Source organism: Choristoneura fumiferana, chromosome 16 (genome assembly GCF_025370935.1).
Source record: "Choristoneura fumiferana chromosome 16, NRCan_CFum_1, whole genome shotgun sequence".
NCBI lineage: Eukaryota > Metazoa > Arthropoda > Insecta > Lepidoptera > Tortricidae > Choristoneura > Choristoneura fumiferana.
The window spans coordinates 14,658,612-14,676,456 of NC_133487.1; the positions used below are offsets into that span (position 1 = coordinate 14,658,612).

At 33.9% G+C, this 17,845-nt stretch overlaps 2 protein-coding genes across 8 annotated transcripts; both read right to left on the reverse strand.

Moving 5' to 3' along the window:
- Positions 1 to 628: 628 nt before the first annotated feature.
- On the reverse strand, positions 629 to 9,735 carry LOC141436137 (organic cation transporter protein-like). 2 transcript variants are annotated; one of them, XM_074099004.1, is made up of 7 exons: positions 7,694 to 9,735; positions 4,027 to 4,225; positions 2,318 to 2,418; positions 2,038 to 2,093; positions 1,194 to 1,820; positions 937 to 1,118; positions 629 to 843 (listed from the first exon to the last, which is right to left on the reverse strand). In XM_074099004.1, exons 1-7 carry the CDS (start codon positions 7,867 to 7,869, stop codon positions 685 to 687), a joined length of 1,500 nt encoding a protein of 499 aa, XP_073955105.1. In that variant the 5' UTR covers positions 7,870 to 9,735; the 3' UTR covers positions 629 to 684. The 2 variants fall into 2 exon arrangements, with proteins under 2 accessions (XP_073955105.1, XP_073955103.1); XM_074099002.1 differs by having other exon boundaries at positions 1,942 to 2,093; positions 7,694 to 9,733.
- Positions 9,736 to 11,111: 1,376 nt separating this feature from the next.
- LOC141436138 (organic cation transporter protein-like) lies at positions 11,112 to 16,979 on the reverse strand. 6 transcript variants are annotated; one of them, XM_074099009.1, is made up of 8 exons: positions 16,904 to 16,979; positions 16,470 to 16,648; positions 15,215 to 15,413; positions 14,802 to 14,902; positions 13,654 to 13,805; positions 12,812 to 13,438; positions 11,780 to 11,961; positions 11,112 to 11,708 (listed from the first exon to the last, which is right to left on the reverse strand). In XM_074099009.1, exons 2-8 carry the CDS (start codon positions 16,631 to 16,633, stop codon positions 11,550 to 11,552), a joined length of 1,584 nt encoding a protein of 527 aa, XP_073955110.1. In that variant the 5' UTR covers positions 16,634 to 16,648; positions 16,904 to 16,979; the 3' UTR covers positions 11,112 to 11,549. The 6 variants fall into 6 exon arrangements, with proteins under 6 accessions (XP_073955110.1, XP_073955108.1, XP_073955107.1 ...); XM_074099007.1 differs by having other exon boundaries at positions 16,470 to 16,654; positions 16,904 to 16,959; XM_074099006.1 differs by having other exon boundaries at positions 16,470 to 16,683; positions 16,904 to 16,919.
- Between the last annotated feature and the right edge of the window lie 866 nt (positions 16,980 to 17,845).

A 17,845-nucleotide genomic window follows, 5' to 3' on the forward strand; every position in this document is an offset into this window, starting at 1 on the left:
ATTACAGGTAATGCAAAATATTCACAAAATTATTCTAATTATAAATAAACTCGCGTAGCTCACCCAAAAACTATGAAATTTGACATTTCGGAGACCTCACGCTACACTAGCGCCTCTAGTGGCGAATTCATACGCGATAGCCCTCATTGATTTGCAATTTGGCACTTGTGTAAATCTGGTACAAATAGGTAGTGACAAGACAATACATTAATCTGGTAGTGAAATTCTGGTGGTCCGGCCACCACCATTCGGGTAGTGGTCTGGTGGTTCGAGTGGTGGTGGGTGGTGTGGAGGGTCTGTGCAGGTCAGTACGGAACTTCTCAACGGTTCATGGCGTCGACTTAAAATTTGGTAAGGAAATGTAGCAAGCAAGTACAGTCAGCAAAAAGCTTGTGTTATAAATGTTTTTTTATGGCAATTTATTGCCTCTTCAATCAATCTTTCCATTTCTCCCTGTTCTGGGCAGTAAGGGTCCAGTTTCTGCCCGCCACTTTTATGATATCATCTTTGCATTACTCTTGTGGCCTTTCCCGTGGTCTTTTGTAGTATAGTAAATTGAGAAGATTATGATCAAAAAGCGAAACCGGAAACCGAATGGTTTATAACAGACTTCAAATAAAATAACGCATTTAATGCTTCATGAGTTTAATTTCAATCGAAGCAAACAAATGAAATAGGTATTACTTAAAACCTTGTTACAAGTTTGGATTTGTAAACCTCAACTTCTTGAATTGTATCAAACATCGGTAATGTTTTTGTTTCGGGAGTAAAACTTAAAAGTAAAGCAGCCGTAAAAGCTGTGGAAGCAAATAGTATTGATGGCAGGACCATGAGCTGCGTTGCCTGAAAATGAATCATTATTTTATTATGGTATAAAAAATAAAAAACGCGAGATAAATATAACACGAAAATCATTCACGAATGCGATTAACTTACCAGTAAAGGAGTGAGCGGTGACAGCATACTACCGATTCTTGCAAACATGTTGCAAAAACCAAAGAGGGAGCCTCTAACACTTGTAGGAAACAGCTCTAAACTATATGTGTAAATTCCAGTGAAGCATAACGCCGTTCCCAACTTTCCAAGTAGAAACAGCGTCACTTTTAACCATGAAATTGCTAAAACAGAATCCTTAAATAAATAAATAAAAACAAAATTTCAATTATTAAATTATACTAAAGTATGGAACTTACAATCTGGAGCAAATGCTTGTGCTGTTATAAAAATGCCACAAGAAATGAAACCGCCTTGTAAAGATATTCTTCTGCCGTATTTTGAAAATGTGAAAAATGCCAATAAATCTCCAGGAAAAGATGTCAACGAAGTCAGAGCAAAATTTAAATACTTGTCGCCAGGTAGGGATATAGCTTGTACAGCTAATCCATAATACACAAAACTTGCAGTAAAAAAGCAAAATGAGGTAACTGCAAGCCTAATCATTATTTCTTTTGAATTCATTATGTCCCTCACAGTCTCCTTTTCTTTCTGTGATGCTATATTTAATTTAAATCTTAAATCCTCTTCTTTTATAGCGTCTATTGCGTCATTAGGAATATTCCATTTGTTAATCTTGGCTATTATTTTAAATGTCCTTTTTGCCTCGACTGCTTTTCCTCGTAATAATTGCCATCTAGTGCTTTCTCTTAATACTATAGCATAGACAGCGAATAGGATTGCAGGAGCGTATGCTGCTATTACAAGCCTTTTCCAATACTGAAAGCCCATTGCTATAAAAGCGAATGTAACTTCGCCTACATATATGGCGTATGAGAATATAACTCCAGCTGCGACTCTTTTGGTCTCTCCTCCCACTTCAATCACTGCAGAAATAAAATTAATTCGTAAATTAGTTGTACAAATTGAAATTAAAAAGATCTTTTGGAATTTTTCAGATCTCGATTCGAATAAAAATACAAAGGAGTGTTCATACGAGTGACTTACTCCAAACAATAGCCACAGTGTAGAGTCCAGATGCAAGGAACGATTCTAAAAATTCAACGCCCAAATAAGCGTAAAAGCTATTTAAAAATATTTTACTTATTCCAGCGGCTCCTCCGACTGCGCATACAATTATTGTAGGTTTTCTACCAAACCTAAAAAATAAACAGTTAAGTATTATTTATTTTAATTAAATCAGATTAGCATTACATAAATCATTACAAATTATACCAATTAAATCAAATTAAATTAAAGCAAATAATTTAAAATTAAATTAAATTAAACTACAATGTCATAATTAAAAAAACAGTAACAATATTATGAATAAAGTTTGCTTTTTATTTTTTTCTAGAATTTTATTTTGTTACACCGAATTTACTTGTCTGCTATCCATCCCATTAAAAACATGGAAAATAGCATTCCGACATTGTGTATGGTACCGATGAGAGAGGCCTTCCATGACTGGCATCCAATGTCCAGCTGAAAACCAATAAAAGACAAATAATAGTATTTTTTCCGACGGTAGTGGACAACATAAAAAAACTGAAAAGCACAAAATAATAAACCTTTTTTTATTTAATCTTAATCTAGACGCCAGTTTGAAGTCGGTGCCTTAGCACGAGCTAGAAGGAGTGATAGAATATAAGCCCATCAGGTAGACAACTAGGTCCACTTCCTGCTGGCTAGTGCTGAGGCACCGACTTCAAGCTGGCGTCTAGATTAAGATTAAATGAAAAAAGGATTGAATAAAAAAGGTTTATTATTTTTTGCTGTGCAGTTTTATCGGTGGTTTAATTTTTTGTTAAAAAGTTTTTTTTTATTTTTTTTATGGAACCAATTTTGAGGTATAAGGATCCAATATTTTTTTTTAATCAAAATCGGACTAAAAAGTAATGCGTATAATATATGCGTCTGAATAACTGCGTCAACTTGAGAAACCTCCGTTTTTTTGTCGGTTAAAAATAAATAAACATAAATCCATATACTTAATTTTATGCTACTTAAAACTAGCTTCTACACGAATTTTTTTTTTCTGGTCCTATATTATATAGACGAACAATAATACAAAGCAAGGAACAGGAACAGAAAGATTGAGCTTGAACTGAGAATTAAAATTTAACCTAGTTCCCTCTCATTCGGTTAAAAGTTTTACTGGGTATATATATACATTTATTCACTCCAACCTATTGACATTCATTTTTGTGACAAAATTGTTATATGGGAGATAGATACCGCTTTTATTTATGCAATTACAGGTTTGTGGTATTTTGTATTTATTTATTTATTTGTATTAATTATCTATCCGTACTGGAAGTGGCAAGATACAATTATGAGATGTGTGGATGTAGTGTAGCTAGGAGTCATTGTGATTTATATGTGAACATCAAAACATAACAGACAGATTAATAAAGTGATTACTCGTATGTAACGGCTCTGTTCTTTTTCTTTTCTGTTAATTTGGTATGGAGTCCGAAAAAGAAGAAATGATATCTGTTCACTGATATTATCAAATTGTACAGTTTTTTTTCTTTAAATAGATAGTTCGATTGTGTACCTTATTCTAGATACTGACGTATAATTATTTATAATGACTATAATTAGGATACATTTACAGGCACTGATTGCGTTAACGTGATTTATCAAAGCGAGCAATCGTGACCTTTGTCACGTCTCTATTTATACTAATTCTCGTCTCTATTTATAGACTTCAAAAATAAATCAAGACACTTAGCTGCAGCTTTTTTGTTGCCGATGAAAAACATTACACTAATGTGATATTTCAAAGAGACCTCGAGAAAGATCGCTTAAAAGGCGGAAGTGCTGTGGGATGGAAAAACTTGTTTTTTTTACAATGACGGTATGAATAACAGTAACTTTTGACATGTGTGTATTAAAATAGTATTGTATAAGCAGGTTAAGTCTAAACAGCGGAATCGTCACCCGCCCGCTGTGGAATCTTTTCATAATCATAATGAATATCTATTGAAAATATTCACCAGGAAAATCACTCGCACGTGACTTTTACTGCGGGGACACTACGTCGCATCACAGTTCAATTGATTCCACTACAAGCACATTAATAATTACCTCTGTAATAACTGAGTTTCTATTTTCATAGATCCATTCATCACACTCCACAAATACAACTTCTGCTTGAATTGAGCAAGTTGTGTTTGGTTCTGTTACATTGAAAACTGGTCTGAAGCACTTCGTATCTTCGGATTGTGGCCACCATGCAGGTATTGAAACTGTTGCATTCTGAGTATCACAATCTGGTACTCGACATCTGTTGTACAAATAAAATAACGTAGCATGTAGCGTTCTTCACCTAAGCAATTAAAAAGGAAATGTTATTATTTTTAGTTAAAATAATTTCGATGATGAATTCTATCTTGAAATGCAAAACTTTGTACTATGTGTATACATTGTAATATACATTGTGTACATACATTACAAAATGTTGTCCAAATCATTTAATCAGATTCGACAAATTCATTACATATATTTGCACCAATTGCTAGTTTGAAGCAATTGAATAAAATAATAATAACAAGTAATAATTAGAAAAAAAGTGAATAAAATGAACCTCGAGCCAGTTTCTGCGAATGCATCAACCTAGATGTTCAAGTTCATAGGATATAAAAAAAAAATAGAATGCTTGTAATAATCAACAAGAGTAGTGTTAAAGCTCCTGGTGCTCAGTAAACGTGCTATGGAAGTGTTGTGGCAGGTTATATATTTGAATATCGAAAATTTAAATACGTACGGTTGAAATGTCGATATTCAAAATATCGAAACTTAAAATATCGATTGTATCACAATATCGACAGTTGTTATACCTATGGTTAAAATGTCTAAGATTTAAATGTCGAGCGATTAAAATATTGAAATATTAAAAATGTCGATAACCATTATATCTAAGTTATAAATGTCAACATATTTGAATGCCGAAAATTTAAATATCGTACGTAAAAATCTGTTTTATTTATTGCTCCTTTATCTTAATAAGTTAATAACATTTATTTTACATAATCTAGTTCTTTGGTTGTTGTGGTCACAGTTCTAACCTAACCGAACCAAATATTTTTGCCAATTCATCATTTTGCCGAAACTCTGCCTTAGCCTCAACTGCGCGGAATAGGAGCTCCGCGTTGACCCTCTCACGTGATAGTTCACGCATAAGATATTCGATACTCTGAACTTCAATATTTATATCTTTCGATACCACTTTTGTATATAATATAATTCGATTCGATATATTGGACGTAAGTTATCTAACCATTCGACAATAACGGGTGTAACCTGTAATATGAGCAAATAGTTAAAACAAAGATCAGACTCCTCAAACTCAACAACATTAGTTCAGCGAATTTCAAACATAATAAGTTTAAAATAATTTTTATTACAATCTTAAGTTTATTCGAAGAAGCAATGTAAAGCAAAATGCTTGATGTTTGTAGCGTGACAGGCTACGTCAGTTGTGTTCTAGGATGGCGTACATTGATAGCATTATTTCATTTGTATGAAAAAAGGAAAATTCAAAGACTCCATTATTTTGAAAAGTCGCTGAACTAATGTTATTCAGTTTAAGGAGGACGAACCGTTTTAATTTTTTCCTCATATTACAGACCATACCCGTTACAAACTTTCGTTATTTTAATTTTCGATATTTCGATACAGTCGACATTTTATTTTCAATATTTTGAACATCGATATTTTACCCGTAGGTAGGTATTTTATTTTTAGATATTCAAATATGTAACCGTTGTGGCAGTAAACATTATTTAATAGCTCGAAATTATCTAAAACAAATGTAATTTATTAAAATTAGTCTGTAGAATTAACTAGTTATCAAAGCTGTATGTAGCTGTAAGTAAGTTAGCTGTTTTTTACCCGACTGCTTGAGGCCTAGTTTTTTTTTTCAAGTAAGAAGGACAGGGTGACGGGTACGGAGATGCCCATTCCCCGCTGTTTGGGCTCCCGGCGCACCAACAGCGGTGTAGACAGGAGACAGGTCTCCTGAAGTTGGGCCCAATTACTCGACGACCGCCGTGCTGCCGGACCATGGTTGCACAGTTCCCACAGCCCGGCTGCAAAACAGCGATGAAGAGAAACACCCTGGGGTTTTTAGTGGGTACACCGCCCTATTCAGGGGCGATAATCCCACATAGCCACCGGCCTCCCCGGGCCGGTTGCATCCATAAAGGATTTTCCCCAGGCCAAAATAAAAAGGTTTTTCAAGTATATCCACCCTATGTAGCCTAAGCGGTTGTATTGAAATCAGCATATGAGATATCGTTAAGTTTGTCATACATTTTTGAAGTGGAGAAGGAACAATAGTAGGATATTTCAACATAATGTCCGGAAAAATTATGGAGTTTCACATGAAAGCTGATAATTACACTATTCCAAATATATGTGTAACACATAATCTATAATTTTCACAGAAATATCAAAAAAGTATAAAATAATTAAAAAAAATCCATACTTAACAATAATTTAAAATGGCTATCTGGAATGGATATCATATAAATGGATGAGCCTAACATATCGTTAATTTAAATGGTGTCTTGTAAACTTTACTTTAGCTTTCCAAATATCTTCAAAATACGAAAACTGTGGTGGTATAAAGTGGTTGCGCACATTGCCGACGGCAGGTGACTCCGAAAACTAAGCAGCGATTCACTTCAGCAAAACTACAAGTTTGATTTTTAAACGACATATATTGTAAGTCATTATCTAACATTACATCAGAGGGCAGGCCTATGAATCTGGTAAGTTCTGTCGTAGAGAGAGGCGTACGTAGTCTGTGTTAGCCATCACGTCTTCCAGTTATTGATCATCTAACGTAATTTGAACGCGAACTGCAACTGCATCTTTACTGCATGATCATTTTGATTCACTATTAGATTTTATTCAGCAATGTTACAATGTTTATAATCATAGTTCCGATTGACGACGCTTATTGTTGTTTTTTAATATGCATTTTAAATACGGTTTGATCGCTCAATATTTTATCTGCAGACCACCATATTATAATTCTGGATAATTTCTGCAGAATGAAATTTCATTGATATTGTCAAGACCTTGTTCTGTGCTTCCGCTCCTTCTGCACACATCACACACATATCATAATGTACTATTTACTATTTAATCACGCTTTAATCGATCGGATAAATATTTTTTATCTGAAAATAAAGTTTATAATCATTTGATGATATTGACCATGGGCCAGATGTTTGTTCCAACTTTAATGACACAAACAAGAACTTATTGATATTTATATTTAGAAATACCTTGGCTTGAGTTACATTACTGTTGGTATAAATAAGTCTCGCGGTACAATAAATTGTGTTCTGTAATATAACAGTCAAAATAATTTACATGCATTACCCGATTACACAGATCTTTAAAAATTAACCTATCAGTAAATCAGTGCCTATCAGTCTCATAAAGGGTCAGCAACGGACCCCTTCAACGGATACCCTTCGAGTTTCGGGTGTCCATGGCCGGCTTCCTTTTGGTGACACTAACCAGTTGGGGATGTTCGTTTGGCCGCTCTTAATAAAAAAAAAAGAAGGGGACGTATGGCAAGGGGATTTGTTAAATTACAAATCAAGGTGAGCTATGAACATTTTTATGATTTTGATGTCTAGTAAACTCATACTCAGGACGTATATCCTCTTTGTTTTTTGTAAAAATATAATGCTAGAACGCGATGTTTTTAAATGCGAATTTTCATTACAATCCTTACCTAAAATTGATATTTTCTGCAACAAAAATATAATTCACGTTCATCATCGAAACAACAATTAACGGTAGACAAATGAGAAAATATTGAATCCTTTGAAATCTTCCGAAAGCATGAAACTGGCTAAACACTTCATTATTTGAATTCTTGTCTAAATTTTCAGCGGACACTTTAGTCATTTTTCAATTTATTTGTTATATTTAGTTAATTGATTAAACAGACACTTAATTGCTTCAATTTGTTATTTGTGCTATCAACTCAAAATGTTTTAATATTTTTAAGGTCAATTATGTTATTGTTGAAGGCACTATGCTCAACTAATGCTGGCGCAATACTAGTTTCAATTTATTCTCGAATCATCGTAGCCATATTATCAATGAAGTTGGCATCAATAAGATTATATTGTGACTACATACATACGTAAAAATATATTTATTTTTCCTATCTTTAGATACTATATTGTGAAGCTGCGTCTGTACCTAAAATATTTAGAAAAAACGATAGATAGATTATCAGCTACATTAGCAAACAGGCACTAATTGACAAGTCTAACAGTACAACAAGCTTTATCTCAGGTAAAATTTAAGCTTTCTGCTGAAATAAAATCAGGTGCGTTTATACTTTGGAATATGATGGATTAAATCATTTGCCTAATTATTATTAAAATAAAATGATATTTAATGAGAAGAATCAGCTGTGAAAAATGTTTTTTTTTTACATGAAACTGTCAGTGATTGACCCCTTTCTCACCTGATGTTAAGTGCAGATGAGGCCAAAGGTGTATCTCACTGATTCAGTAACAGCCTATTCACTAGCCTTGAAGAGCCCTATATTGTATTTATCTGGAAATACAGAAGACTTTGTGAAAAGCATTGTTGACTTGCCAAAAATAAATCCATAATTTTTAATTTGCTATGAGGAACACGAGACAAACAATAATGTCGGTTTTAAATTGGCACGTCATCAAATCAAAGCCTTTAATTTATAATTACCTAAACACAGTCTAAACTATTAGATCACTAGGCCACAGTGTATCTCAAGGTAATCAATAGGTATACATATGTTCACAATAAGGAAAATATAGAAGTACGAGTAAGACAATGCATACAAAATGATGAGTTTTAATTTATTTTGTATAACCGGTTTGGTCATTCTATCTTCCTCCTCAGAAATGACGCACGTTGAATTTGATTATGAGTTCCTAGCAAGGGAGTCGGAGCACCTATAAAATTTTATAACCATTTTTTATCAGCCCGTGTTTTCTATTTTCATTTATTTATCTACACAGTATTATTTTCTGATGTGCTATCTCAACCTATGTCGTGCTTTTTGTAAGTTTAACTTCTATAATAAGTTCATAGTACAGCCTTATTTTTTTTAATGTAGGCACGTAGCTATAATAGCGTCCGAACTTTCCTATCCATTGCAGATTGCGTAGTGTTTAGAAGAATATATATTTTTAAACCAACAAGAATAGCTCATATATATATTAGTTGATTGGAAACATAAAACAAAACTAAATTGGTTTTGTTTATTATAATTGCGAGAAACGAAAATGTTTATATACGTCTTAATTTCTTAAATCGTACTGATAAGTAAGCATTTTGTCTCGAAAGTTACGCTTAGGCATAAAGCAGATGTAATGGAAGTGAAAGAGGAAGATATTAATACCAGAGCATACGCAATGCTATATGACACAATAAAAACTGGCAAAGTGCGAGTCGGACTCGCACAAGAAGGGTTTCGTACCATTATCTATTATACAACATTAGCAAAAAAACGGCAAAAAATAACAAGTTTGTTCAATGGGATTGGGAGTCCCCCTTAAATATTTATTTTATTCTGCTTTTAGTATTTGTTATTATATCGGCCACAGTAATACATAATCTGTGAAACTTTTAGGTGTCTAAATATTACGCGCGGCTCAAGAGATAGAGCCCTGTGACAGACGGAACGACAGACATAGAGACAGTGTATTCTCAGAAATAGGGTTCCGTAGGTTCCCTTTGGGTACGAAACCCTAATTAAGACTAGTTAAATTGTAGTTAAAATATCATCTTAAAACTTATCACAAACGGGACTTACTTATCAAGCTAAACATATTTCGACGTCGACGTTTCGACCACATTACAGTGGCCGTGGTCACGAGTAGACTGAAGTGTGGGGTGTCAAGTCTGCCTAGCAGTGTGAGTCCTTTGAACTACCCGCATTTGATCACAATATAATTAATAACGGCACTCGTATCTTGAACTTGCACTTGGTCATTTTACTTTGTCACCCCATCAAAAAGTCCCGTTTGTGGTATTTTAATTATGAGTGAAAATCACGTAAGTTTTTAAGTAAAATTTGACCCACTTTTAGTAGTCGGCTTGTCTTTAAATTTGGCATACTTTTGTAAATTGCGTGACAGTTCATTAATCTGGATGAGATCCTGGTAGTCCGGCCAGGATCGCCTCCGAAAGACGGAACTCTTCAACGGTTAATGGCATCGACTTGAAATTTGGTATGCAAATGTAGTTTGGGTGACAATGCAAGTACAATCAACAAAAGTACAGTCAGCAAAAAAAACTTGTATTAAAAAAGAATTTTTTACCAAAATATTATTTGAATAAAACCATTCTTTTTGAGTAAGACAGCCGGTGAAATTACTGGCACTTGAGGTATTCCATCTTAGGCCTCTAGGTTGGCAACGCATCTGCAATACCCCTGGTGTTGCAGGTGTTTATGGGCGATGGTGATCTCTTACCATCAGGAGACCCACTTGCTCGTTTGCCATCCAGTCAAATAAAAAATAAAAATAAATAAAATAAATAAATCAAGCTGTTTTTTATTTCAAAAGTCAATAATTAAAACGTTCACTGCGGTTTCGGGTCGAATATATCATATGCACATCTAGCCTGCGGTGCGGCGAAAAAATTACTTGACATACCGCTGGTGCGGGATAAGTTTAAGTAGGTTATAAGCTGAGTATGAGTGAGACAGTTACTGTTTTGGAATTGCCTCTTTCAAAGTAATCAGTCCCTATAAAAAAACGCCATCGGATCCTTTATGCCCTATACCGACTGAAAGGAAAAAATAACGTCTGGTGCGGTATAGGATCTTAGTGACCCGATGCCCAATGACCCGATAACCGCACTAGATTATTGGCTATTTTATCTAGTGCAGTGCTCGTGATAAGAACAAAAGATAGGTTTCTCCGTGTTTAACCGAAAACAAACGCTGTGTCTTGTACAATTAATACAGATTTGGCTACAGGTCATTGCTTAAAAATGGGAACAAAGAAACGAAATTGTTCTGGGTGCTATGACAAATTACGTTAAACTTTGAGCAGCAAAGACACCGCAAATAGAGTGAAAAAAGTCAAAACTTTATGTGAATATTGTAAAAAATCTCTCTGCCGCGAATGATACAATGTACATAGATCTGAAATTAAAAAATAATTTTTTTGCTCGATATCGATGTTTTTTGTTACCCTGCAACCCTAAAATTCTATCGACAGTTTTTTCTGTCAGTGCGTATATCGGGCATAAAAGATCCGTCAGTTTTACACATATGTTCTAATAGTATTAAGTGACTGCATCTACTTACGAACTTAACTGTACCAAGAACAACTATATGACTAGGTACCTATTACAATTCAAAATATTACCAACATTTATCATAACTATGCAGATAACCTTTTTAGTCGAGCATGTCAAACAGGTCCTTTCGACCCGCAAACGCTCTAACAAAAAGTCGAATGTCGGATCTTACATACCCTAAGACGCATCGATTTAAAGTCTTCGAAATTGTTTCCCGCAGTGAACGTGTTAATATTACCAAAAACAAAGAAGAATTTTTTACAATGCTATAACTGAACCTAAAATTTTGTTGTAATCTTGGATTTATAAGCCTCAACTTCTTGAATGGTATCAAACATTGGCAAGTTCTTAGTTTCGGGAGTAAAAATTAAGAGTACAGCCGACATAACCGCAGTAGTAGCAAAAAGTACTGATGGTAGAGGAACAGGCTCTGTTACCTGTAAATAGAATAAAAATATTGTCATTATTGTCATAAACTACGTAAAAATATATTCTGAATAAAACCTACCAATAAAGGAGTGAGCGGTGACAACATGCTACCGATTCTTCCAACTGTATTGCAAAATCCTACAAGAGACCCTCTCACACTTGTAGGAAATAGTTCCAAGCTATAGGTAAACATTCCAGTAAAACATAACGCAGATCCTAATTTGCCAAGTAAAAACAGTATCAATTTTAACCATGATATTGCTGAAACAAGAAAAACATATTTAAGATTAAATAAAAAAATATCACGGGACAATTCACACCAATTGACCTAGTCCCAAAGTAAGCTTAGCAAAGCTTGTGTTATGGGTACTAAGCAACGGATAAATATAATTATATAGCTAGATACATACTTAAATACATATTAAACACCCAAGACCCGAGAACAAACATTCGTATTTTTCATACAAATATCTGCACCGATTGATTATCATTAGTCCTTTTGAGTGTATTGAGCTAATATATGTAAATGTCCCACTGTAAACTGTATTCCAGATAGTAAAAATGTTTTTTTTTATTCAACTTTATGGAAAATGAGCAAGTGGGTCTCCTGATGGTAAGAGATTACCACCGTCCATAGACACCTGCAACACCAGGGGGATTGCAGATGCGTTGCCAACCTAGAGGCCTAAGATGGATACCTCAAGTGCCAGCAATTTCACCAGATGTCTTACTCTACACGCTTAAACACAACAGTGCAAGCACTGCTGATTCACGGCAGGATAAGCCAACAAGATGGTGGCGGATTGCTACCGGGTGGACCTTCAAGAATAATACTTTACTCGTAAAATCACTTTTACATTATACTATTATTTTACTAGTTGTTGCTGTTATAAGTACGTTATACCTACGTTACGTACATCATCACTGCCAAAACAAGTTTAAATATTTATGGACCTATCAACACTTCATTTAATTCTGTGGAATTAATTGAAAAAAAAAAGCAACTTCCACGTAGTACCAATAATTTTCCCTAACATTGTTTATAAATTAATAATATAAAAACGTTTACTTCAGTTCCTTACATGAATAGCTGTGATAAGAAGGTACTTACTGTTTGGAGTAAATGCCTGTGCCATTATGAAAATAGCACACGCAATGAAACCACATTGCAATGATATTCTTCTACCATATTTTGAGAATGTGAAAAATGCTAGTAAATCTCCAGGAAAAGCTGCAAGTGCAGTCAATGCAACATTTAAATATTTATCCCCTGGCAAAAGTACAGCTTGTAAAAATAATCCATAATAGACAAAACTTGCCGTAAAAAAACAAAACGAGGAAACAGCGATGCGGATCATCATCTCTTTTGACTTTATTACGTCCTTCATAGTTTCTTTTTCTTTTTGTGATGCTATATTTAGTTGATATCTTAGAACATCTTCGTTGATATTGTCTATGTCTTCATCAGGAATTTCCTGTTTGTTTATTTTAGCAATTAGTTTAAAGGTATTTTTTGCTTCTGCAGCTTTTCCTCGTAGCAATTGCCACCTTGTACTTTCTCGTAGTACTAAAGCATATACTACAAAAATGATTGCTGGGGTATACACTGCAAGTATCAATGATTTCCAGTATTGAAGACCCATTGCTAGGAAGGCAAATAAAACTTCGCCTACGTACACCGCATATGAAAATAATACTCCAGTTATAACTCTTTTGGTTTCACCTCCAACTTCAATCACTGTAACAAAATATATTATTATGCGATTTTTAAGTGAAACTATGATTTAAAACAATTATTTTTGAATAACAACATCCACATCTAGTATTAAATATACATTAAAATTAAGTTAAGAAACAATTAAGATTTCATTATAGATGACAAGATACTAATCAAGAAATTTTAAGTCAGTGAAAAAATCGATAATAAAATACGAAATAATGTTTAGCACCTACTCCAAACAATAGCAACAGTGTAAAGTCCGGAAGCGACGATTGCTTCTAATAATTCAACACCCAAGTATGCATAGAAGTTCCTAATAAATATTTTAAATACTCCTATGACCCCTCCGACTGAGCAAACAACAATCGTTGGTTTTCTCCCAAACCTATAAAAAAGAACAGATTATTAAAACATATACCGAGTGTGGCCTGTAACAAGAGCAAATAAAAACATAGATCGTACTCGTGAGATTGGACGATATTAGTTCAGCGATTTTTTTAATCTTTAGATTTTCCCTTTTTCATACAAATTAATAGTAGATTATTGTCGTGGCCTGGAAGTAGGCAATTGCTGGCTGAGTATGAGTATTAAACGGACGAGCTTGCGAGTCCGTTTAACTAATACGAAGCCAGCAATTGCTATTCCAGCCGAGACTAATATAAAGCTTTTCTCAAAAATGTTGAATAATTCTGAAATAGAATAAACTTTTTCTCAAAATATACCTATTATAAAATTTAATTTTTTTCCAATATTTTTCTTATGCTTTCCCGCCTTTTTCATTAAAAATAAACTGCAGGTGTATTTTTCCATCGAAAACACCACAAGCTATTTCAGACCCAATAGAAAAAGTCCGGAGTTCCAACAAAATATCTGATACCGGCCATTATTAGACTTGGCTGTATACGACTTGTGCTAACATTTCCATGGCCTTTTAACTTTAAAAAAAAAATGTGACTGATTGCAGGCGCGCTAATTCATTATTGTTGAGCTAACGCGCCTGCAATCTTTTTAACTTTTTAATTTTTCGCTGACCATAAACTATGCACTTCACCTTCTGATATGTCAAGAATAATGTCAACTTTTACGGTCATTTTTGAGAAAATAATGTTTTCAATGTAGGTACGCCATCCTAGAGTTCAATTGACGTCGCTTGTCACCCTACAAACATCAAACATTTTGCTTTACATTGCAACGTTAAGGAATAAACTGTAAAGTTTAATAGAAATAAAGAAAAACTACTTAATTTAAAAAGTCACTGAACTAATGTCGTTCATTTTGAGGAGTACGATCTTAGTTTTAATTGTTTGCTCCTGTTACGGGCTACACCCGGTATGTTGTATATTTTAAATTCAAGTAGATGTAAAAAAAAATAGATAACTACTTGTCAGCGATCCATCCCATAATAAACATTGATAAAAGCATTCCGACATTGTGTATGGTACCGACAAGAGAAGCCTTCCATGTCTGGCAACCAATGTTAAGCTGCAATTCAAATACAAATATTAGCAGTTTGTTACTTCTTGAACTTTGTTAGGTAACTAACTCACTCTCCAAGCAGCAGATAATATCCGATTCGTTGAAATCGTAAAATTAAATAATGTTATACTATTTAAGTATGTTTAGCATGACGTAAGTTATTTGTTTTATCGTTAACTGAGCAAAAAAATCTAGGTACTAATACGTAAATCTCCTTTTGGATGCCATTGCAGTCAGGTAAATAGTCAATGTGCTAATTAACTCGACCATGCATGCCACAGGATTTTTTGATAATTTTTACGAGTGTGCATCACCTACCACTGTAATAACCGAGTTGCTGTCTTCATAAATCCATTCATTGCACTCTTCAAATCTATTTACATCTTGGTTTGAGCAAGTTGCATTCGCTTCTGTTAGATTGAATATTGGTCGATAGCACTTTGTATCATCCGATTGTGGCCACCATGTTGGTATTGAAGCTGTAGCATTTTCATTATCACATTCTGGTACTCGACACCTGTACAATTATTGACAGTACCTAATTACATTCTATATGGGTAAGGTCGTAAAAATTTGTACTATTTGAACATTTTGAAGTGAGCCCACGTTTTCAAAATGAATACATAAAAAATTAACTGCACTTTTTTAACCTAAAATAGTCAAATGAGCACTAAGCTTTACAATATTAAAGTGCGTTATTGTGTTTCAGTGTGTTATGTCTTCCAGTGTGTTATTTTACAATTATTTGCGACCTTACCCATATTTATTGTTATTTTTATACAAAGTATTATTATAAATAATTTATTCAATCAGGCGTTACTTTGCAGATGTCCATATCAATGATCTCAAACAATTACTTCGCTCACCCGTAAACTTATGATAGCTACGTTTATGCAAGAAATGTGTGTTCAAGCAGTTCCTCCACCTCCTCCACACTGTAAGAACTCACACAAATAACAAAAACCCATCTATTATCACCACACTGATGCGTTTCGGACTCAACCAGAGATCGCCTTCAGAGCAACACAACCGTTCACCATGCTACCAGATGTTAGAATGTGTGTGTTTTCTGGGATTTAAGAATATTTTGAAGATGAAAAAAGTTCACTCAGGTTTAAATTAAACAGTTTCAACTACTTTCTTGATAGCTGCCTGCTCATGGAGGTAGTCAAACTCGCGACCTAGCACTAAATTTAAGACATCAAATAGCTATTGCCTAAGCTGTCACTTCGTCTGCAAAGAATTCGTTTATCGCGTGCTCGTGGTAACTCTTGTCAATTTTTCACAATTGGTTTGTGAGTACTTTAAGTGCGATAGCGTAACAGACAAACAAACAATCATATTAATTTTGGCATTTATAATATTAGTAATAATTTTTCAACAACTGTTTTGCTTCCGAGATCCGAAGAGCATATAGGTATGGTGAATTTATTATAATCGAATTCAAATTAAAATCAGTTTACCAATTATCTACCTACAATTTTATTTAAATTCAAAGTGAGTGAATGTTTCTGCTTTAAGAAAGCTGTGCCCTGCAGTGGGACGTGTAAATCTCAATCGCACACATCCTTACCTGATATTAACATTTTCAGCAACAAACACATAATTCACATTCATCATTGAAACTACCATTAGCGGCAAACAAATTAAAAAATATTGGATAGTTTGAAATTTTCCGAATGAAGACAATTGGGCAAAAACTTCACTATGTTTGTTGTGTATATCCATAGCAGCCATGTTATCACGTTTTCTCTAACACTTATAAGTTAAATTTTTTGAGCATGTCACTAAGACAGACGTGTATTTCATGTATACGAGTACATTGCTCTTTTTATATACTCAGCGGCAAAAAATTTGGCCCACCCTTCATACAAAATTACCGATTCTTCATACATTTGAGGGCCAAATTTTTGCCGCTCAGTATATTGGAAGGAAGCTTGTATTTTTTTTAATTAATTATTATTAAGTAGATTAAATATCTACACTTTATTTTAACAGATACTAAACTCTTTCAATGCCAGCACTATACTGATAGCAGCAATAATATTCAAAGCAACGACGTTGGCTTTCCAATTGTCATCAATTAATTACACATTACACTTCCATATCCAAATACACTTCAAACGTGCAGCTGTAGATACAAGAAATGACGCCCTGATCTCAGCTATTTATAGAGTACCTAGTGTTTTTTTCACAATGGTTCTCGTTTTATTGTTATGAAATATAAATTTCTTACTTTCGAATTTTGGTCCAGATTTTTGATACAATATATTTTTTAATTTGCATGCTCGTAAACTTCGTACTTATGCGGGATCAAGGCGATATAAAATGGTTTTTTCACTTCTCATGCTCTAAAAGTAGGTTTATATAGCCTTACGAGGTGGGTGTAAAGTGAGTACTTGTGTCCCTAGGGAGTAAAATTAATTATTTTTTTAATTTACTTCGACTGACTTAGATAAACTCAAACAGCCAGTACTTGCTTAGTTTTTGGCATAAAATAAGATTGTGTGTGGACCATTTTCATGACGAAAATGTTACGTTCTTAGTCTACTTGGTCTTAGTACTATGATTTTTCCGCATAGAAGGTGGCGCCATTCTATTTCGTTATATCTGTGTCTGGTTGGAAAACATACTTACTGCGAAAACTGAAATTGTTGTAGAGCGTAAATCATAAACGATTAAAAAAAATTGATAATTCTCACAATGTCGTGTGGTAGTGAAAATTATGATGTCAAGCAAAGAGCAAAAAATATAAATTGATAGTCTTATGCCGCCGAAATCTAGAAAGATTTTTTTTAACTTATGATAGTTTTATGGACTGGTGGAATAAGAAACGCATTAATTCTTTCACAGAAATGACAATGACTATTTTTTCTCGCAATCAAAGTGAAAAATAGAGTTTTCACCTCGAGACTACAAGTCAATATAAACCCTCGGACAAATAGACAC

Coding starts and splice junctions, on each gene's coding strand:
- LOC141436137 (XM_074099002.1), bottom strand. CDS start 7,869: ATGACTAAAGTGTCCGCTGAAAATTTAGACAAGAATTCAAATAATGAA. Junction 2,094..2,317: donor ATGGGATGGATAGCAGACAA/GTAAATTCGGTG, acceptor TTTATTTTTTAG/GTTTGGTAGAAAACCTACAA. Junction 1,821..1,941: donor CACTGTGGCTATTGTTTGGA/GTAAGTCACTCG, acceptor TTATTTCTGCAG/TGATTGAAGTGGGAGGAGAG.
- LOC141436138 (XM_074099009.1), bottom strand. CDS start 16,633: ATGGCTGCTATGGATATACACAACAAACATAGTGAAGTTTTTGCCCAA. Junction 15,414..16,469: donor GCTGAAAATGTTAATATCAG/GTAAGGATGTGT, acceptor ATAATTGTACAG/GTGTCGAGTACCAGAATGTG. Junction 13,439..13,653: donor CACTGTTGCTATTGTTTGGA/GTAGGTGCTAAA, acceptor ATTTTGTTACAG/TGATTGAAGTTGGAGGTGAA.